Below are 23,102 nucleotides of genomic sequence, written 5' to 3' on the forward strand. Positions count from 1 at the left end.
TTGGTTATATATAGTTTATAGTCTTTTGTTGCCGTAACGCAATTTAAAGCACGTAGTTCAGGAAAGGTATTGCAACAGGTAGTTTGTATTTATAGTATAAATAGGCAGAGTCATCAATAGACAACTCACGACTATTTATGAATATTAATTATTGATATTAACCCAAAATATTAATAATTAATATTTCCTTTTACATTGGCGATCCAGGCCCACTGCTAGGAAGTTGTTTCTGTGTTTGCTTTGGTGAAGAAAATCGCTTACTCTGTGAACTAGTCAGGCGAGAGTGACGCGGTCAATGGATTATGAGATTCCAGGGCCTGATAGTTCGGACAGGTAACTAGGTTCTTCAAATCAGAGCTGAACACAGAGCAATATCTACAGCAGAGAACCTAAATCTTTTGAAAGCCATGGTCCACAGAGACCTTCCAAAGCATCAGAGAGATCTAATTGTTAAAAGGTATCAGTCTGGAGAAGGGTACAAAAGAATTTCCAAGGCATTAGATATACCATGGAGCACAGTGAAGTCATCATCAAGTGGAGAAAATATGGCACAACAGTGACTTTACCAAGAACTGGACGTCCCTCCAAAATTGATGAAAAGACGAGAAGAAAACTGGTCTGGGAGGCTACCAAGAGGCCTACAGCAACATTAAAGGAGCTGCAGGAATATCTGGCAAGTACTGGCTGTGTGGTACATGTGACAACAATCTCCCGTATTCTTCATAAGTCTGGGCTATGGGGTAGAGTGGCAAGACGAAAGCCTTTTCTTACAAAGAAAAACATCCAAGCCAGGCTACATTTTGCAAAAACACATCTGAACTCTCCCAAAAGCATGTGGGAAAAGGTGTTATGGTCTGATGAAACCAACGTTGAACTTTTTGGCCATAATTCCAAAAGATATATGTTTGGCGCAAAAACAAGACAGCACATCACAAAAAGAACACCATACCCACAGTGAAGCATGGTGGTGGCAGCATCATGCCAAGGGGCTGTTTTTCCTTCAGCTGGAACTGGGGCCTTAGTTACGCTAGAGGGAATTATGAACAGTTCCAAATTCCAGTCAATATTGGCACAAAACCTTCAGGCTTCTGCTAGAAATCTGAACATGAAGAGGAACTTCATCTTTCAGCATGACAACAACCCAAAGCATACATCCAAGCATACAAATCCAAGCATACATACAAATCCAAGCATACAAAGCATACATCCAAATCAACAAAGGAATGGCTTCACTAGAAGAAGATTTAAGTTTTGGAATGGCCCAGCCAGAGCCCAGACCTGAATCCGATGAAAAATCTGTGGGGTGATCTAAAGAGGGCTGTGCACAGGAGATGCCCTCGCAATCTGACAGATTTGGAGTGTTTTTGCAAAGAAGAGTGGGCAAATCTTGCCAAGTCAAAATGTGCCATGCTGATAGACTTATACCTAAAAAGACTGAGTGCTGTAATAAAATCAAAAGGTGCTTCAACAAAGATTTTAGTTTGTTTTTTCAATTGAGTTGTACAGTTTATAGGTCACAATAAAAGGTGGAAAAAGTTCTGAAATGATTTATCTTTGTCTCATTTTTTTTACATCACAGAAACCTGACATTTTTATATCAACTGTAATATTATATATATTCATATATATATATATATATATATATATATATATATATATATATATATACATACACACACACATACATACACATACATACACACACACACACACACACTGAACACAAATATAAACACAACACTTTCGGTTTTGCTCCCATTTTGCATGAGCTGAACTCAAAGATCTGAAACACTTTCTACATACACAAAAGACCCATTACTCTCAAATATGGTTCACAAATCTGTCTAAATCTATGTTAGTGAGCACTTCTCCTTTGCCAAGATAATCCATCCCACCTCACAGGTGTGGCATATCAAGTAGCTGATTAGACAGCATGAAATGTGCACAGTTTTGCCTTACTAGGGGATGGGGGGGGGGGGGGGGCAGAAAACCAGTCAGTATCTGGTGTGGCCACTATGCAACACATCCACGCAGTGCAGCACATCTCCATCGCATAGAGTTGATCAGGTTGTTGATTGAGGCCTGTGGAATGTTGCTCCACTCCTCTTCAATAGCTGTGTGAAGTTGCAGAATATTGGCAAGAACTGGAACAAGCTGTCATATACACCGATCCAGAGAATCCCATACATGCTCAATGGGTGACATGTCCGGTGAGTATGCTGGCCATGCAAGAACTGGGATGTTTTCAGCTTCCAGGAATTGTGTACAGATCCTTGCAATATGGGGCCGTGCATTATCATGCTGCAACAGGAGGTGATGGTCGTGGATGAATGGCACAACAATGGGCCTCAGGATCTCGTCACAGTATCTCTGTGCATTCAAAATGCCATCAATAAAATGCACCTGTGTTCATTGTCCATAACACACGCCTGCCCATATCATAACCCCACCACCACCATGGGCCACTCGATCCACAACCACAACGTTGATGTCAGCAAACGCTCACCCACACGACTCCACACACACTGTCTGCCATCTGCCCTGAACAGTGAAAACCGAGACTCATCCGTGAACAGAACACCTCTCCAATGTGCCAAACGCCATAGAATGTGAGCATTTGCCCATTCAAGTCGGTTACAACGACCAACTACATTCAGGTCCAGACCCCGATGAGGACGATGAGCATGCAGATGAGCTTCCCTGAGACGGTTTCTGACAGTTTGTGCAGAAATTCTTTGGTTATGCAAACCGATTGTTGCTGCAGCTGTCCGGGTGGCTGGTCTCAGACGATAATGGAGGTGAACATGCTGGATGTGGAGGTCCTGGGCTGGTGTGGTTTCACGTGGTCTGCGGTTGGGAGGCCGGTTTGATGTACTGCCAAATTATCTGAAACGCCTTTGGAGACTGCTCTGGTAGACATTCCTGCAGTTAGCATGCCAATTGCACGCTCCCTCAAACATTACGACATCTGTGGCATTCTGCTGTGTGATTAAACTGCACATTTCAGAGTGGCTTTTTATTGTGGGCAGTCTAAGGCACATCTGTGCAATATTCATGCTGTCTAATCAGCACCTTGATATGCCACACCTGTGAGGTGGGATGGATTATCTCAGCAAAGGAGAAGTGCTCACTAACATAGATTTAGACAGATTTGTGAACAATATTTGAGAGTAATGGGTCTTTTGTGTATGTAGAAAATGTTTCAGATCTTTGAGTTCAGCTCATGCAAAATGGGAGCAAATACCGGATCCGTTTTTCCGGATGACACCGGAGAGATGGATCCGGTATTTCAATGCATTAGTTAGACGGATCCGCATCCGGATCCATCTGACAAATGCTATCAGTTTGGGTCCGGATTGCCGGATTTGGCAGACGGAACTGCCTGCCGGAATCCTCTGCCTCAAGTGTGAAAGTACAGTGTAGTTAGCTGTTATATTATTAGTGCTGTTAGTGTTGTACTGGGTGCGTCTATATGTATATATATTTATATAACCATTGATATAAATATAGCGTATATAATCGTGTAATAATATTTTTTGGGGTTATATACAGTTTATAGTCTTTTGTCGCCGTAACGCAATAAAAGCACGTAATTCAGGTAGTTTGTATTTATAGTATAAATAGGCGGAGTCATCAATAGACGACTCAAACCTATTTATGAATATTAATTATTGATATTAACCCAAAATATTAATAATAATTAACTTCCTTTAACAACCAGACACAGTTTCCGGGGAAATAAAAGCAGAATTAACATGACCCTGCCATTGCCATCTAATCTTGAGAGTCACTTGACAGGAGATCCGATGAATTTTGGAGTCCATCCCTATATTTTTAGAATGCCCTGTGATCTCTTGCCAAGAAGCAAATATTAAAATTGTGAAGACATGATTTAACATCTGAATCTAAAACTAATTAAACAATTGCTTGAAATGTATTTACTCATCACATTGGTAGTAACCTGGGGTCACACGGAGAATTCTTACCTTACATTCCATGATTTCCATCATAGATCTCAGTCACCTTCTTGGAGATTGTCCATTAAATTGCAAAGTTATACTAGGTAAGGGATATGCTTGACCTATGGGTGGTGTGTGCCGGGCCTGCTACAGTCAGTGCTGGGACATACTGTATTTAAAACATTACAACCATCCCCGAACATTAAAGGCATTACTATTGGTGAAACAGAACACAAAATAGGCCTTTTCGTGGACGATGTCATTATTTCAGTTAAAGACCCCTTAACCTCCTTAGCAGCTGTCTTAGATATCATTGATCAGTTTAGTCGGGTGAGCTACTATAAAATTAATTCCCATAAATCGCTTATACTAGGAATGTGGCTCTCGCTAGATATCAAAAGTGCCATCTCAGCTAAATTCCCCTTCAAATGGGCCGAAGGAAGTATTCCTTACTTAGGGGGAATGTGAGTGTTATACCTAAGTAACCTCCAGTCTGTTAATTACAACGCTATCATTGCACAAATTAAAAATGACATAGTGGCCTATTCGCAATACCCTCTCTCCTGGATGGGCCGAGTTGCTGCGTTCAAAATGTTTCCTTTGCCAAAGATTTTGTACTTATTTAGGAACTTGCCTGTCATTGTGCCCCGCAGATATATTGCCTTGCTCCAAGCCCTTATATTACAATTTATATGGAAAAAAAAGAGGGCGAGAGTAGCGGCTGATATCCTATACAAGCCTGTTAAACTGGGGGGACTGGGGTGTCCATGCCTTCTTACATATTACTAAGCTACCGTGCTCAACCAACTCAAAAGCTGGTGGATCAATGACACCGCGAAAAAATGGGTACAAATGGAAACTAGCTTAACTCGTGCACCCTCATTGCAGCACTTACTTTGGCAAGGATTACTTTCCAAAACGCCCCCTCGATCTACATCTATCACTAGTCAATCTGGAATGTCGTTATGGACCAAATGCCCACTTATCCCGAAAATCCTTCCACTCAGGATTACATATGCTCCGTTGTCAGCTTTCAGCGCCTGCTTGCCGGATACTGATTTCTCACAATGGGAATCTAAGGGAATCCTTTCAGTGTCCCACAGACTTAAAAGAGCGGTATCAAATCCAGTGGTCTGATTTTTATAAGTACCTTCAACTACGCCACCTCCTAGCATCCAAGAACATTACACAAACTACACATTCCTCTATGTATGCTGTATATTTCCAGAACCCCAGAATACGGAAGGGAGGTATTTATGAGGCTTATAGGGGGTTGCAGCTCTCAGTTACTATATCAAAATTCCCGTTCCAGACTAAATGGGAGAAAGATTTAAATAAAACTTTTGCGCCAGCGCAATGGGCCTTTGTTTTCTCCCTGAGCACCAAAACCTCGAAGTGTGTCGACCACCTGGAGGCCTCAAGAAAACTCCTTTATAGTTGGTATTATACCCCTTATCGCCTATCCATCATATATCCAACCACCTCAAATGTTTGCTGGCGATGCCTATCAGCAGTTGGCAACTTAATGCATATCTGGTGGACCTGCCCTGCTGTCAACCGTTTCTGGTCCAACATATTGTCACTTATAGGTGCTGTAATAGGGAAGGCACTCCCCACATCCCCGGAAATGGCATTGCTCTCCTTGGGGCTGGAATGTTTAGATTTAAAAGACCTCACTATTGCTTGTCATATACTAACAGTAACGAGAGTCACAATAGCTAAAAGATGGAAGAGTAGGGACATCCCAACCATACCAGAAATCATTGCTAAAGTCCACTATAATTACGGCATGGAACTACTGGTTGCAAAACAATTTTGCCGGTTATCAAGTGTCAGCGTCAGGTGGCGAAATTGGGTGTCATATATCCAAACACTATCCATCGTTACCAAATCCACAAGTGTAGAAGATATATACCTCAATTCTATTGCTTGATTTTAACTGTGGCGCAGTGTTTATTATTGTTTGTTTGTTGGTCGGCCTTGTTTCTTTTTCTTTTTTTATATAAATGAAAAGTTTTCATCCGATGTCTTCTATCCTGAATACTTGCAATGTGATGAGCAAATTATACTGTAATTTACGGTAATATGACACTGTGGAAGATGTTGCATGCTCCAATTTTCAAATAAAAAATTTGTGAAGTAAAACATTACAACCTTACATTAAGAGCTCATACACACTGCTGAATTTTGACTCAGCAATCTCAGAGTGGTGCAGAGCTATAATACAGCAATCATAGAAGTCTATAGGACTCTACCGCACCTCCGAGAACCTCTAATTTCATATCAAGGAATAGTGATTTCTTATGGGAAAAAAATCATGCCATGTTCCCTTGGATGCAGTCCACAGAAGAAAACCCTAAATGTCATTGAAGAGTTTCTAGGGACTTTTTCTCCTTAAATGGGTTATACAGGGATAAAAAAAAAAAGCTGCTGTCTACTATAAACAGCACCAATTAAACCAAAAAAGGTTTGAAGAAATGCGTGAAGCAACAAATGGCATACACCCCTCTAGCAAAGCTAGCTCAGAAATACTGGGAAAACCTATAAACAAACACTGAGACTAATTAGCTATAAAATATGAATTTTATTAAAGTACATGCTAAAAAAAACATATGATGTGGGATGACAGACATATCAAAAGTGCGGTACAACCCTGGGAGATATACGTAAGGGGTATGACATAAAGAGGAGCCTGGGAAGAGGATGTAAGGATAAGTCTATTAGATGAGCATCATGAGCAATAAAGTGCCAAGTGCCATATAAGTAAAGTGCATGAGCAAACCCTAAGTGAACAACAAAAATCGCATCCCTGCCCTACTAAATGGCTCACAGATGGTACATATTGTAAACTAAATAAAAGGTATAAGTGGTCACATACCGTTAATGGGAATGATATCTCCACAGGAAGACCGCACACCCCGACGTGCGTTTCGGTGGTAACCTTCCTCTGGGGTACCTATATAAACTGCACCAACCTGGTCCTTGAGTTGTGTCTTCTATTGCAGCTCAGCTTTATTAAAGTAAATGGAGCAGAGCTGTAATTCCAGACGCAACCCATGGACCGGTGTGGCGCTGGTTTTTGGAAGAAAACCTATGGTACAGCACATTTGGCCAGTAGGGATCATGCTTCCATTACTGTACCCTATGATTCAGGGGGGTCTGAGCTAATGTGTTCCCTCAGCAGTATTAGTTTCTTTCAGACTCATCCTTTTATAGCGATGCATGTTTGTTCACCCCAGGTGTGCATGACCATGCATGGTGAACCGAAGCATTGCACCATGTACACAGATCATTTGCAAGACCTATTCAGATTAATGGTAGTGTTGCAGAAATTTCTGCTGTATGTGAATATCCTCCTATAGATCCAGGAGAATCTTCTAGTAGGCCAGTCGGACTCCAAAACTGGAATATTACCCTCAAGTCTTCTGACTTGGAGGAACAGCACACAGACATACTGAATTAGCAAGCATGGAAGCTGTCAGTTTAATTGTTAGCATTCCAAAATATACAGTATAATCCTGACCCTTGCACTGTTCCAGGTGCAGCATTGTGGGGGATGTCCTCTTACATGGGAATCGCACTAAAAGCCAGAAGTGCTTCATGGGCAAAAGTAAATAAATAGGACATTCTTCTTCCAGACCTCTGACTTGTGTACTGAAGGCTTCATGTTGTCAAGAACGTCAGGGTCAGCATGTTCAGAAACGACCCAGCTATGTAAATATCACCTACGTGTCTTTGTTCCTCTAAAATTTCCTTCTTTGCAGCCACATTGCAAGAGCTCAGGCCACTATACACTACCATGGCCTTTGATATAAGAGGGAAGAAATCTATCAATTTTTTCGCCCACTGGCCGCTATTTCTGATAGGAGTTGAAGCGAGACATTAACCTTTACTCCAAATCCAGAAAAAAATTATAATTCTTTCTTACATGTATCCTCTATTAACAACATATACAAACAGGTTGTCACTCAACACTCATTTTGTCATACCTCCAGATTGACATTAACTTCTGGCGTCCGAACTCCTTGGTGACAAAGTCACTGGTGACACATTGCCCAGTCCCAATTGACTTACTGGTATTGGGTACAGTAAATAATGAGCCAGTGCCATTACTACCCCAGAGGGGCTATGTTCATCCACTAGTGATAGAGTAGTGCTTATTTATCCCTGGTGACACAATGATAATTCAGAGCCCTGGTGAGCCAGTTGTGGTGTGTGCAGTATGTGGATATTCAATAGTGACCTAAAAGTCCTGCCCTAGCACTGCTGTGTTAAATCCATTGAAGCCCAGTTCCCTTGTGTCCTATTTCTGAAGACTAATTGTTCATGTGTCCTGGTGGACCAGTTGCATTATGCCCAAGCATTATTGACCTGGTAGTGCTGCAATCACTACCTATTAAACATTTCCTTGAAAGAAAGAGGTGCCCAGTAGTGTGATGACCATTCTTAAGTGTGGAGTGGCATGTGAAGACCATGGTGACCCAGTGATGCGATTCAAATGCTAATTGGGGCTGTGCTACAGCCTCTGATGACCAGTTATAGTTCTGTATGGTTCAGATGGTGTTGTGTTAAGTCTCTGATGACCCAGTACAACAAAGTCTATTCAGCCAATTAATACAGCAGTTAAGCATATCATTGCAGCCTAACCTACTGAACTAAAGAACACATTCTTCTGCTAGGCCACTGCAACAAAAGTGCTTACTAAACATAAACTACAACAAGTTAAAAAAAAAAAAAAAAAAAAAAAAAAAATTTTGCAATCATGTGAGAAAAAGTAACCTTAATCATCACTTTCTGGATATTTGTAGAGAACAACAATATGATAGCTTTAACAAACTACATATCTTGAAAAAAAATTGCAAACATAACAAAACATGAATAACCGTAAAAATACTAGTGTAATGTTTTTTGGGGTTGTCCAGATTAGTAAACCCTCTTGCATATACCCTATTGGGGAGTTATAAATCAATAGAAAAGGGTTCCCTGTTCAGGATCTGCATATCATATCACATCTATCGCTTTGGAGGACCTTTCCTGTCCACACAAGACAACATATTGGTATCAATGGGCACTGTGTAATGCTCAAATTTTCCCTGTGGTGGAGCTGCAGGAAAATTAAACACTTACTTTGCGGTTCCGTCACAGATGAAAACTGACTGCTGGGGGGGTCAAAGCAGGAAGACATTTGTGTTGAGCTTATATTCAAGGGACCCTTCTCAAAGTAGGTTTGTTCAAAGTAGACAACCCCTTTAATGATTAGTTTCAACTTGGAGGATATACTAGGTGTTGTTCCATCTGTCCAATTAAGGTGTATGGAGGTCATAGAAGGAGGTTTCCATTCCACCAAGGACAGCCCCTAAGGAGCCACAACAAAGAGTCATTCCAGCTTCTTTATTTGAATGATACCACTTCCCCCAACATTCTTGGGTACACAGGATCCACGACCTAAAAACGCTAAATGTGATGACGACCCAGCAACTCCACTTTCCGTAAAACTTTACTTTTTTTTCCAAAATGATTAAAAACTTACGTTTATAATCATTTTGGAATACAAGTCAAATTTTACAGAATGTGAAGTGCTGGATCATCTTCTGCATGTTTTACTACATCTCTGCCATAGCAGCTCCTGCTGTGTAAAGATGTGGTCTGCTTCAGGATAACAGCTGATAACTGTGATGGATAGCAGCTGCCAGCATTAGATTGTGCCCATTCAGATAAGGCGTCCATGTCTGACTACTAGAGGTGAGCTCCCCTCCCTCTTCTGTCACATTCACTATACTCCCTAGAGCAGTGTTTGAGAAATGACAACTCTCAGCATACCCCAACAGCCAAAACAGCTGGAAAGCCACAGGTTGGGGACCACTGCCATAGAGTATATGAAAATGGATAGGGCCAGCTATTCTCTTAAGCTGCATCTGGCATGGTTCTTGGACCTGGAAGACTTAAACAATCTACAACTGAAAACAGATGCACATTAGGTTCATCAGCGATCTGCAATGCTTCAAACTAAACTATATCTATCTCATATTTATATATCTATCTATCTCACATCTATTTATCTCTCTATGTACTAGGTATTTGCATTAGGTATTTTGATGCATGATATTTTCAGGTCAGCGTATATTGCATTAGACTGTTTTATAGAAACATTAATTACCGCTGTCATTCCTTCCGGTAATTAGTAATTAGTCCTGGCTAATACGTTCCTAGTCATTTTCTTGCTTCTGACAAGTCTTTTTTATTTTCCAGACGCACAACAGACCTTCATGTGAACTTCAAGCAATATGACAGTATATTAGGCTCCTATAATATACATGAGTACTATAGTGGGGTTCTGGTGTTGAGTCTCCTCCCTGACCTCACCCCAGGGTGGTGTGGTAAAACACAGGGGTCAGCAACCTCTGGCGCTCTGTTGTGACACTACAACTCCCAGAATGCCCCATTCTCTTCAGTGGATATTCAGCAAGTGTGCATGCTGGAAGTTGTAGATTCACAACAAAGTGAATGCTGGAGGTTACTGATCCCTAACCTATACTATAAAATCAAACACTGCCAACTGGGCTACACAGCGCCATGCTGTCACCTCTAGTCCATGGGAAACAAGCCACTCTAATGAGAAGCGATGTTATTTTTGGCAAAATTTACCATTCTTATGTGTTGACTGTATTGTATGTTACTTGGCACTCTATAACGGTATTATGTTAGGGCTGTAGAATGCTTTTACTTGGCAGTGTATAGTGGGTTTATTGACGGTTAGTACTAGTTAGTGCTGTTGTTTGCTTTGGCAGCATTTGTCTTTATTTCCTCTCTTTCAAATCGTTAGAGGAGGGGGGAAGGAGGGGCTCCCCCAGATTTTGATCTGCCCTCAGTGATGTCAGCGTATAGCAAAGGCCTATGATTATACAGCAATCGACCATGACATCAAAACCACTGACAGTTGAAGTGAAATGAATAACATTTTATTTTGTGCCAATGTGAGGGATACTTTGGGCAGCACATGATCAGTCACCCCTTAGAGTTGATCTGAAGCAAGAAAAATGGGCAAACAAAAGGATCTGAGCCTCCTTTATAAGAGCCAGTGGGCAATGGAAAGTGGTTTCCTGACCTTAAGAATCACGTTTTCTTGTCTGTCATGTGGACACTGGGTGCCTGTGCATCGCTTACCTGGGGAAGAAATGGCACCTGGAGGCACTATGGGAGGAACACAAGCCGGCCGTGGCAGTATGGGCAAGGTTCTGCTGGGAAACCTTGGGTACTGGCCTTCTTGTGAATGTTATTCTGACATGTACCACCTACCTAAATATTGTGCAAAAGAAGTACCCCTTCCTGGTAATAGTAGTCCCTTTCAGCAAGATAATGCACCCTACCACACTGCTAAATTTGTTCAGGAATGGTTGAGGAACATGAAAAAGACTTTAAAGAGTATCTGTCACCATTAGTGTTGGGTGCGGATATTCAAATTGTGAATTTTAATTGCGAATATCGCCACTTCGAGAATTCGCAAAGATTTAGAATATATTGCTACATATTCGTATTCGCAAATATTCAAGATTTTTTTTTCCCATCTGACCCCATGATCCCTCACTGCTTCTTGCTTGTGGGCCAATGAGAAGGCAGCAATGTCTTTGTCTGAGCTTAGCAACATCCCTAGCAACCAATAGGAAAGTTGCCTACCTCCTACTATATAAGAACCTCCCCAGCAGTCATTTTCTACAGTTGTTTGCAGTTCTGAGAGAGAGAGAGAGCAGTGTCATTGCTGTGCTCTGTGCTTTACTGTTTAATTACATAGTCAGTTAGATAGCATATATATTACAGATAGTTAGTGGGAGATAGTCAGTGTAGGTTATATCCTGATATAGTGTAGATGATAGGTTCTGCTGTTCATACATACATGCTGCAGACATAGCGCTGTGATGTCATAACAATACTTAGTGCACCAATCAGTAATATGTAGTCAGACCTGCTAAAATGTGAAGTTGCACGTATTGTGCCAAAATATGCGCATCATTAATTGCCAATTTGCGCAATCGCGAATATATTGGAGCACTCTAACGACATATAAAGGTATTGTAATGTTCTGCCGTGCCAACCATTTTCTCCAGTCCCAGGAAACTTCTAGCAGCTTGAAAAATGTAGCAAAAGTGACCCACGCCTGTATTGCGCGCGCAATACGGGCATATTACATTGCCGATTTTTGCAATCAAGAAAATAATGGCGAATTCTCAGATTTGCTAATTTATGACGAATAGTCGCGAAATATCACAAATTCGAATATTGCCTCTGCCACTCATCATTAGTCACCATGACTAACCCTATTAAACTAGGCATAGTGCCTGATAGGGTTGATCATGAGCACTTTTTCTCTGCCATCAGTATTACTGATAGAGAGACATTCTTACTCTCAGTTATATGTAAGTGAGGTGCTCAGAGCACTGAACGACTGACCCAACCCCTGGTAGCACCGCTTCATTTCCATCTCTCCTGTTGCCACTATCCCCTTCCAGTGAGATTGACAGGGCCAGGGATCCTCACTGCTTCAATGGCTGGGCCTGAAATCTTAGGCATGCTCAGACAACAGTACCATCATCGCATGTACAGTGAGATCTCAAAGCGGGAACGACCACTCTGAGATCATCAATGCGCCACAACATGTGTGAGATTTCAGGGCCAGCCATCAGGATGCCTTGGCCTTGTCGATCTCACTAGAAGGGTATTGTGTATATGTAATAAGAATAGATGACGCCAAGGTGCAGAGAGAATGGGGGTGCAAAGGGTTAAAGAAAGTATTGCAGCGCAAAGGGTTAAAGAAAGCATTGCAGCCTGGTTAGAGTGGCACAGCCCGCAGGGGTGTTCTGGTTAGCAGGCTGGTAAGATAAAAGGCATTTCAGTAATCAAGCTTCCCTCTCCCCCTTCAATCCTGGTTGTCTAAAAGGGGTGGTGGTGGCCATGTGTAGAAAAGGGGAAGGGCCAGAGGACAGCCTCTTTCTCCGACACCTCAGTGAAAGCTCATCAAGCTGCATTAGGTATGGCGGACGAAAGGGCATTAATAGCGGCTATGGCAGCTCACTTACAAAATAAAGGACCAGCTTTTCTATCTCGCCTGCTGCATGCAGTACTTTTAGTCTGGCCGCCTCTCATCAATGGGAATGGATCAGCAGTCCAGTGGCACACGTGAACTAGCATCAGGACGGATCTGACAGGCTGTTCACTCGCCGGAACAGCCTGCCGAAGTCCCCTGCCACTAGAATGAAACTAGCCTTAGACCCTAGTTCCGCATTGGCGGCGCCCTCCGCCCCTGCCCCTAAACCGGTTACGCTGCTTAGAGCTAGTGACCATAAGGAATCCCTGTTTTGTGGCCTTAGCCCCTTAGGTTCTCATTTAGATGAGGAGACAAGAAAAAAAATACATATATATGGGCGAGCCAGTATGTAGATATTTGATAAAAAGCGTAGACTAAATTCTGATAGATTTATTAATCTTAGACCAAAAGTTGCTCATACTATAGGTAATTGGTTGCAAGCATTTTCCGTACTGGGATATAGTATGGCCCTCCGCCACCCTGAACGGTCGACTGAACTTTTCGTATATATGGATTCTATCTATAGCACATATAAGTCTCACGCATGCTCTGCACGGTGGAGGTATGACGAAGAGTTCCGTCGGCCTTAGCGCTACATCCGGAGATAGGCTGGGGGGTTAAGGTGACTGATTTGTGTCTCCGCCTTATGATGGCGCAAAAAGCGCATCCCTTTCCTTCCATGGCCGCTAGCTCCTCTAACGTACAGGGGCCAGTGGCCGTACGCAGACCTTGAGCATGCTGGCTGTATAAGGGACATTGCTAATTTTTTGCCCCGTGTAAATACAAGCCTGAGTGTTCTGTCTGCGTCGGATCTCATGCCGCGGTCTGTTGCTCACGCAACCCCCCCAGGTCCAAGCCCCCAGCTCCACTAGTGGGAAAGACTCCGGTGAGCGTGGCCGCCATGTGAAAGTGGTTAGATCTGTACCCCAATAAAGAAGCCACGGGCCAAATTCGATGTGGGTTTTCTTTATTTTATTTTTATGCCATTTTTCACGTTCCCCTACTTTTGCTAGCAATTTAAAGTCTGCTAGAGACAACCCCAACTTGTTGCGAAAAAAAAAAATTTGGCCCATTTTCATCCCCCCCCCCCCCTTTATATAATATCCGAGTTTTGCCATTAGGCCTCATTCCCAAACGGGAACCGGGCAAATTCCAAATGATCCACCATTTGTCCTGTTAACGTCTGTCAACGACGGCATCTCCAAGGATGACGCCTCGGTTTCTTAGTTGCCTTTTGATAGGGCGGTGGTTCTGGTCAGAGCGGTGAGACAAGGAGCCTAGCTCGCTAAGTCAGACATCGAAGCAGCTTTTCGTCTGCTTCCGGTGCACCCGCATAGCTACCATCTTCTGGGATGTATGGTGGACGACTTGTATTTCTATGACACTTGCCTACCGATGGGCTGTTCCGTCTCCTGCCATTTTTTCAAACTGTTTAGTACCTTCCTAGAATGGGTTATCCATTATGAAACGGGTTCTCATTCCATCATCCATTATTTGGATGATTTCCCGTTTGTTTACCCAGGAGATTCCCCCCATTGTCGGGGGGAATGGCGGTGCAAAGGGTTAAAGAAAGGCTTGCAGCCTGGTTAGAGTGGCACAGCCCACAGGGGTGTTCTGGTTAGCAGGCTGGTAAGATAAAATAGGCATTCCAGTAATAAAGCTTCCCTTCCCCTTCCCCTTCCCCCTCAATCCTGGTCGTCTAAAAAGAGGTGGTAGTGGCCATATGTAGAAAAGAAGGGAAAGGGCCAGCCTTTTTCTCCGGCACCTCAGTGAAAGCTTCCCGCCCATCCACCCCTTGTTTCGTTGTTTTTTCTTTATTGTTCTTCTCACTGCTGGTGTTCAGTTTTCATATCTACTCCTGTTCAGAAGTCACAGCGGAGGTCAGTTGAGTCATTTAAGAGGGAGAAGAAGGCAGACTTGCCCACGGATGAATTCTGTGGGGCATACTGCTTCTTATACTACAAGGCAATTTGTTTGGTATTATAAGAGTTGGATGGTTGAAGAAAAATAACTAAGGGTACTTTCACACTTGCGTTAAACTTTTCCGGTATTGAGTTCCGTCCTAGGGAAAAAAAAAACTGATCAGTTTTATCCTAATGCATTCTGAATGGAGAGCAATCCGTTCAGTATGCATCAGGATGTCTTCAGTTCAGTCACTGTACGGTTTTTAGACGTCCAAAATTCCAGAACACTTGCCGGAATGCCGGATCTGGCATTATTTTCCACTGAAATGCATTAATGCCGGATCCGGTCCTAAGTGTTCCGAAAAAATGGATCCTGTTTTGCGGTCTGCAGTTTGTGAAAAAGATAAATACCGGATACGTTTTTCCGGATGACAACTGGAGAGACAGATCTGGTATTGCAATGCATTTGTGAGACAGATCCGCATCAGGATCAGTCTACAAATGCTGTCCGTTTGCATACAGATTGCTGGATCCGGCAGGCAGTTCCGGAATCCAGCAACGCCAGTCTGAAAGTACCCTAATAAAGCTGTGACCGACCTTCACCCAACAAGATGGTTGTCAAGCGTTGATATTTATTATAGACTGCAAGACGGACAAGCGTTTGGGGGCAAGGGTATAATTCTCGGTAGTCAGTGACAAACAGGTCCAGTCATAAGTGTAGTGTGTACAAAGAGCAAATCGGTTCTCGAAGAGTTTGTAAAACATAAAGAAAGGCCATAATATAGCTTTAACAAGCGCTCTGGTATAAACACTAGTTGTTTGTTCTTCTTATAAGTACACAGTCATTTGGCAGGCGAACGCAATGGCACAAGGTCTCACTAAGCAGGTTCCTATACAGAATATGGACACATTAACATCAGGATGGTTTGATGATGGAAGACTCCCATACATCAAACTTTATTGTAGAGGGGGCACATTTCCAGTAAGTGAAGCCCCTCGATTGTTCATACTTACATTTGTCACCCTCAGGGTCAGCTAAAGACTCATGGGCCCTGGTGCAAGAGTTCAGCTTGGGCGCCCCTTCCCTCAGTGCTTTGTGGCCAGGGGCAGAGAAACACATAGCCTTTGTGCTGTCTGAGGCAAAAATTGAAATGGCACCCCCCCTCCATGCCAAATTCTTGACCTAACCCCTTCCCTCGAGCCAGAGGTGTAAATTGACCAGCATGCAGTTTCTATAATACCAGTGTCCTCTTATGCGGCACAAGGGTCTTTAGGCCCCTCAGGCTCTTGGCCTTGATAGCGACTGCTACCTCTGCACCCCCTATAGCTACACCCCTGTCCTCAACCCTTGTAAGGGAGATTTGGCATCAACCTCAGGCATCACGTTTTTGGAGAATAGGGCTAGTCTGAGATATGGTCTCCCTGCCATGGGCCCAATAGCAGCACATGCACCATGATTATTGGGTGATTATGTATGAAGCCTTGCGCAAAGAATAATGGGAGATGTTACCTATACCAGCTAATTGGGTCTTTTCATTTTCCAACCTACAGTATAAAATGAGATTGAAAATCCAATTGGTTGCTGTGAGCGAGCTGCCATTGATCATACAATCGGCATTGGATGTGGTCAAATTTCTGACACCTTGTGGTCAAATAAATACAGAATACGAAAATGAATGACCCTTGTTATTTCCTCTATAATAGATATTTTGCGGTCTATGACCCTTTGATAAACCTTGTCCTGATGTACTCAAAATTCAGTTTACAGCTACCATAGCTGTATAACCAAATACCCTGTACAAGGCTTATTGTTGCCCCTACATCACCAAGCAGTCGGGGCACATGCTCGTAAGCCTCCCAGCTGCCACCCCACACATAGCACTATTCCAGCTATGTGCTTTATACATGAATCACAGCTCCAAATACTGAAATTTTGTGTTCTCAGCAGCATCTGAGGAATCTGCCAGCTCTACATGAACAGGTCCTGTGCTAATCTATTCTGTACTATCTATAAAAATCTCCGGCCCACTCACCTGCCAGGAATATTTCTATCAGGAAATTCTGACTATGATTGGTATATGGAGGAGGATGATACATACTGAGCAATTATCATGCGAAAGACAGAAGCTCATCAATGTGATGGATCTGATGACATCACTAAAACATCATCGCCCTCCCACTTTTTAGACAAATGGAGAGCACAGCATAAAAGGGGTAAAAGTTAAAAATTATTCTCTGCCAGAAAACGGACGCGCGGGCATTAATACATTCCCAACTATTCAGGACTGGGACTTCCACTCCCAGGCAGTTAGCTGATGGCGAGGAAGAATAGACACTACCGGTTCTTCTACTAAGTTCTTGACTTTTTGACAAATACTTCATCAGATGCTGCAGTCATGTCGCATTTTTTGCTAGATTATGACAAAACCACATTGTGCCGATGTGATTATGCAAACAACGTGGAAAATAAAACCATGATATGACTGCTACGTGTGAATACTCCATAAGAGACACGCCATTATAATGACTTGCATTAGGGAATTCCCACCTAAGACATTTAAGAGACATTGCGGCCATAAATGTCATAGATGGAAAAAAACAAAACACAATAGAACGCCAACACTTTTCTCAGTTCACCCAGAATTACAAACACTTTTATGTTGTCTAGTGCTACGCTGTAGTAGGTGCTGTAACATGGCAGACCTGGGGCATTCAGAAGGCCTCTGGCTGCCATAGTAACTGATCAGTACCCCATGATTATGTTGCAAGGGTGCGCATCGGTGGACGCAACTGCTCAGATGATGCAGTCACTATTGACTGTGGAATCTGAGGGGTTATATGGCTAAGATAGGCATTATCTATGATCTCATTGCTGAGGGTTTGAAGGGGTTGGTGCCAAGTTTTAATGTTATCCCCTATTGACAGGTCCCCTCTCCTAATAGAGCAGCCGATTGAGCATGCGCCCTGCTGCTCCACTGACTTTATGTGGGACTGCCATCGAGAGCCAACGTCTGTACGCAGCTTTCTCTGGCAGTCCCATAGAGAAGGAATGCTTGACCTACATCTCCATCAGGATGGGGGAACAAAACGAGGGTTGGACTGACCAGAGGCTCATAGTCCCAGGCTGTTGCAATAGTGGACACCAAAAGTCCAGGAGAAAAAACCCATTTGGAGCTGCCTCTTGAGTTAATCTCTTGCTGCCACGGTCTATTTCTTTGATTCAAAACCAGTTAGACTTTATTGATGATATAGGGATTGGGCACCGAGAATATTTTTCTCTGGTGAGCCCAAGGAACCCCAGTCTGACACTGAACAGGACTCGGACTTGGTGGGGATCCCAGCAGGTGGCCTCTTGATCTATTAGTTCAATCCCTTTAAAGGTGTATTGTAACCACAATCTTAGATTGATAGGGTTCCTACTGCTGGGGACCTCCAGGACTGCTGTGATCTGACAAATTTGAATGAAGCGGCGGGACCCATGCTTAAAGTGGTTGTCCCACGAAAAATATTCCACAGTGGATCTGAATATATTTGTAATTAATTAAATATTTTGTATAGCTACTAAGTTATTTAATAAAAAGTATCTGGATAGCGCCACCTGCTGTTAGTTTGTTTTCTTATTTCTTTGTCCTGCTCACTGACAAGGCCGCACATGCTCAGTGACATCCTTCAACTGCCTCCTGAGCTGTGATAGGGAGACAGCTACAGAAGAAAGACACGCTCCCTTAGAAAGGATGCTTCCCTTGAGCTGCCAGCTTGATACAAATCTAGCAGATTCTCCTACATTAATTAATGCTGTGAGCAACAGATCATTATGTACCTGGGCTTCGGCCCACCGGGAAATTTCCCTGTAGGTGTATGGCTAGTCCGCCCATGGGTACAGGGCTGGTTCTAGCTTTGTTAGAAAGAAATTGTCATGTTCTATATGATGTCCGATTTTCATTTCTACATTAGTCATGGAATAACCCCTTTAAGTACCGCTCCGTTTAAACTCCTCCATGGTCGTGAGTCAGGAGATCAGGGTCCCTCCCATATTTATAACCTATCCAGCAAATAGGTGGTTAAAATTTGTACCTGGAATATCTCAAATTATTATACAATTTCAGCCGATTCACGCGTTATAACAGGGTAGAAGGGGCTCATATATATCCGACCGCCATATTATCCGACCCACAAAATTGGTTATTATAACACACATCCATACTATAATGTTGATGTCTACCACCCTCATTAGCTAATGTCCAGTCATAATTAAGAGATAATAGGGGTCATTTATCAAACCGGTGTAAAGTAGAACTGGCTTAGTTGCCCATAACAACCAATCAGATTCCACCTTTCATTTTCCAAAGGAGCTGTCCAAAATGAAAGGTGGAATCTCATTGGTTGCTATGAGCAACTAAGTCAGTTCTACTTTACGCCAGACATTACCAAAATGGGCATTGCTGCTAATACCAACCAATCACAGGGCAGCTGTCAGTTCCCCACAGCAGGTGCTGAAATGTAAGCCAAGCTCTGATTGGCTGCTATAGTTAGTGATCCAATGTTAATCCTTTAACTAAAGGAAACCATGTTGTCTTGTATTTCACTCAAGATTTACCATCACCTCCTGAAAGAGGAAATTCATTGGGACAGATTTCCTCATGCACGGTTAAAATGTACAGTAATTGTATTGGGTAATGCTGTCAGCAGATACAATGCTGAGTGTATTCCAGAAATATCATATGCCATTATATAGATTTGGTATTTCCTCATTTCCCCTGGACGTTCCCGCATCTGTACAGTTACCAGCACGAGACCTGATCCCCAGCCCAAATATTACTTTTTCTGTTACAGCATTAGGCTACATGCACAGAAGCCGCCCGTGTGCTATCCGCAATTTGCGGAACGGAATGGGCGGCCCATTGTAGACATGCCTATTCTTGTCTGCAAAACGGATAAGAATAGGACATGCTATATTTCTTTTGCTGGGCCTCGGAATGGAGCAACGGATGCGGACAGCATACCGAGGGCTGTCTGCATCTTTTGCGGCCCCATTGAAGTGAATAGGTCCGCACCCGAGCCGCAAAAACTGCGGCTCGGATGCGGACCCGAAAAACGGTTGTGTGCATGAGGCCTAAGTTTAAAGTGCCAAATATAATTCACCAAAATAACACATAAGTCTGACAAGAAAAAAACAAAAATAACCCTCACACAGAAAGGGAAGCAAGATCATAGATTATTATGTATTTATTTAGGTTTTTCTTGTCAGACTTATAGTTCACCAAAAACACATATTTGACACTTTAAACTTATGCTGTAACAGAATAGGTCTGTTTAATATTGAGCCCACACAGTCCCTAGATGTGACCTAATTATACATTGACCTCTTGTCCCTCAGTGGTACCGCACCTTTGTGGTTGTGTTTTTCATCTTTTTATTGTATTGTTATGTATTTAATAAAGAATATTGTTATTTTTATACTTATGGCTATTTAAAGACTTTGTTTCTTGTAGGTTTAAACAGTGTGTGTTATGCCTAGTGCAAGAAGGGAATATAAACCAACCCCTGATTTTCACATGTGGTGGATTTTCTCCACTGCAGCACTCAGCGCAAATCCACGGTGAGTCTGAATTCCCCATGGATTCCACCTCTCTACATTCAAGGGATGAAATTTGTGATGGAAACCTGTAGCAATCTCGTTTTTCTGTGCTACATGTGGATCCATCTGTATGGTACTGTAATGTGGTGCAGAATCCTCATGGCAAACCCGCCACTGTTGCGCAGGCTCAGTTAGCTCTTATAGGATACATCCCTGGCGGCACTATGTTCACAGTACAAGAGGAGCTACCCTTACAACCCTTTTTCAGAATGCAAGCTACCCAGACTAGGGCATATTTTGTGCACGAGACATGCTGAATTTTGTGTAATTAAAGCAAAACCACTGCACATTTTACAAATATTGATTCAGCTTTTGCAGCAAAAAAGAATTGCAGAACAAAACTGGAAAAAGTCACATTTACAAACTGGTCACTGGGTTCCTCTGTCATCAACTATTAGCTCCAAAGAAACTGAATTCACATATATTACACAATACAGGTGAAACTTGAAAAATTTGAATATTGTGCAAAGTTCAATTATTTTTAGTAATGCAACTTAAAAGGTGAAACTAACATATGAGACTCATTACATGCAAAGCGAGATATTTCAAGCCTTTATTTGTTATAATTTGGATGATTATGGCTTACCGCTTATGAAACCCCAAAGTCACAAGTCTCAGGTCCCCTTTGCTCAGGGGGTATGGATTAATTAGCTGACTAGAGTGTGACACTTTGAGCCTAGAATATTGAACCTTTTCACAAAATTATAATTTTAAGCTGCATTAATGCAATTCCTTTTCATTTGCATTACTGAAATAAATGGACTTGTGCACAATATTCTAATTTTTCGAGTTTTCCCTGTACTCAGTGGTGCCTTGCAGGGCTGGGGTCCTAAGTTCGAATCAGACCAAGGAAAACACCTGCACGGAGTTTGTATGTTCTCCCCACGTGTTTGCGTGGGCTTCCTCCGGTTCCTCAGGTTTCCCACACTCCAAAGACATACTGATAGGGACCTCCGGTTCTTATCTCACTGAGGCCAGGAACCTCGGTGACACGTACCTTCCGTCAATGACGGATCCTTGCGCCCTCCTACAGTATTCACTGGGCATCTACTCATATTCCTATAAATTCTAACCCAATCTATCTGTACTAATCCAGGAGTCTCACGTCCCCACCTCAGCCCCATTGGGGACAGTTGGATGCTAATGTCTGTAAAGCGCTGCAAAATATAGTAGCGCTATATAAGTGCGTAAAATAAATAAATAAAATCACTTACCATCCATGCCATTTGTCTGTCCTGCACAACTTCAACTTAACTGGAGGGAACCCAAGCAAGCATAGGGAGAACATACAAACTCAATGCAGATGTTGCAGGAGGATGCAAACCCAGCGAGAAGCACTGAGCATCCGACCTGGCCGTATCCACATTGGATAGAGCAGCCGGCAGGGTATAAATCAGGACTCTTCCACCTATCAGGCATATAAAAAGGGGCGACTAACAGACCATCTCTTCCAGATGATGCAGTTGTTGTGCCTGCAGTCCTATGCAAAGCCACAAAGTGAGATGACAACGTACCTAATTTACTAATGAAATGGTTAAACACATCTGCTATAACTTTGCAAAGGTGCTCAAGTAATAATACTTCCATCTGTTAGGTGGCCAGCACTAGCCATATTTGCTCTCACCATAGGCAGTGAATGCAGTCCATGCGCTCTTACCAGGGGTAATGCCTATTGCATTCTTGCCTATGTATAACATTGCCCTGATAGTGTCTTTGTATTAGGCACACGCTTTGCTGCAGTCCTATGCAAGTGTGAGAGCACAAAGCAGAAGCAACGGAATAATGCTATTACCTTGGGTCTATTCAAGTAGCAAGCCTTCCCTTCCATCCTGCTAGTAGAGTTTCCTCTTTGTGCTGCCTGACAGATAAGGCTGTCAGGTTTCTCCTGCCCTCCCTCCCCTGTGCTGGGCCAGCCCATTGGAGGCACTGACAGCCCACAGTGCTGGGCCTATGGAGCATGGGCTCTCTAGAACACAGCCCATCCTGGGCAGAGATAACCTGCATGGATCAATGTGTGCGCTGCACAGGATTTATAGAGGGTAATTATAGCTGATCATTAATAACCTCGCTGTAGCATTATACAGCCATTACGTTACATGACTCCACAGATTAGAGGCACAAGCCTCTGTCCCTGAACTGTCACAGACAGTGTAAGGTGCAGATGTAGGCAGTGTGCTCCTGGGACTTGGGCATTTACAGCAGCTCCGGTATGGGGAGGGTTACGTATTAAAAGAAGATAACTCAAGAATTTTGTTTTAGAAGGTGAATAATTACACCAGTTTAATCTTCTGGGAAGGATTGTTACAATGTCTGAAGTAGATAGAAAGAGACTGATGAAAAAGGAGGAAGGAAAGAGAGTGAGGAGGGAGGAAACAGAAAAGAGATAGAATAGAGGAAAGACGAGAGAGAAGAATAGAAAGAGAAAGGAAGAGAAGAGAAAGAAGAGAGTGAAAAGAGGACAGAAGGAAAAGAGAAAGTGGCGAGAGAAATGAAAGAATGGAGAAGTGAAAAAAAAAAAAAAA

The 23,102-nt window shown here is 42.8% G+C and overlaps 1 protein-coding gene across 1 annotated transcript in view; it reads right to left on the reverse strand.

Moving 5' to 3' along the window:
* ADA (adenosine deaminase) overlaps nt 1-22,459 on the reverse strand; it is a 54,957-nt gene extending 32,498 nt beyond the window's left edge. Inside the window, exon 1 of the mRNA XM_044297251.1 lies at nt 22,373-22,459. Coding sequence (XP_044153186.1) covers nt 22,373-22,408 — 36 coding nt within the window. The 5' untranslated portion in view covers nt 22,409-22,459. The remainder of the gene's footprint in view (nt 1-22,372) is intronic.
* Nucleotides 22,460-23,102: the final 643 nt, after the last annotated feature.

This window comes from Bufo gargarizans, chromosome 6 (genome assembly GCF_014858855.1).
Source record: "Bufo gargarizans isolate SCDJY-AF-19 chromosome 6, ASM1485885v1, whole genome shotgun sequence".
Classification (NCBI taxonomy): Eukaryota; Metazoa; Chordata; class Amphibia; order Anura; family Bufonidae; genus Bufo; species Bufo gargarizans.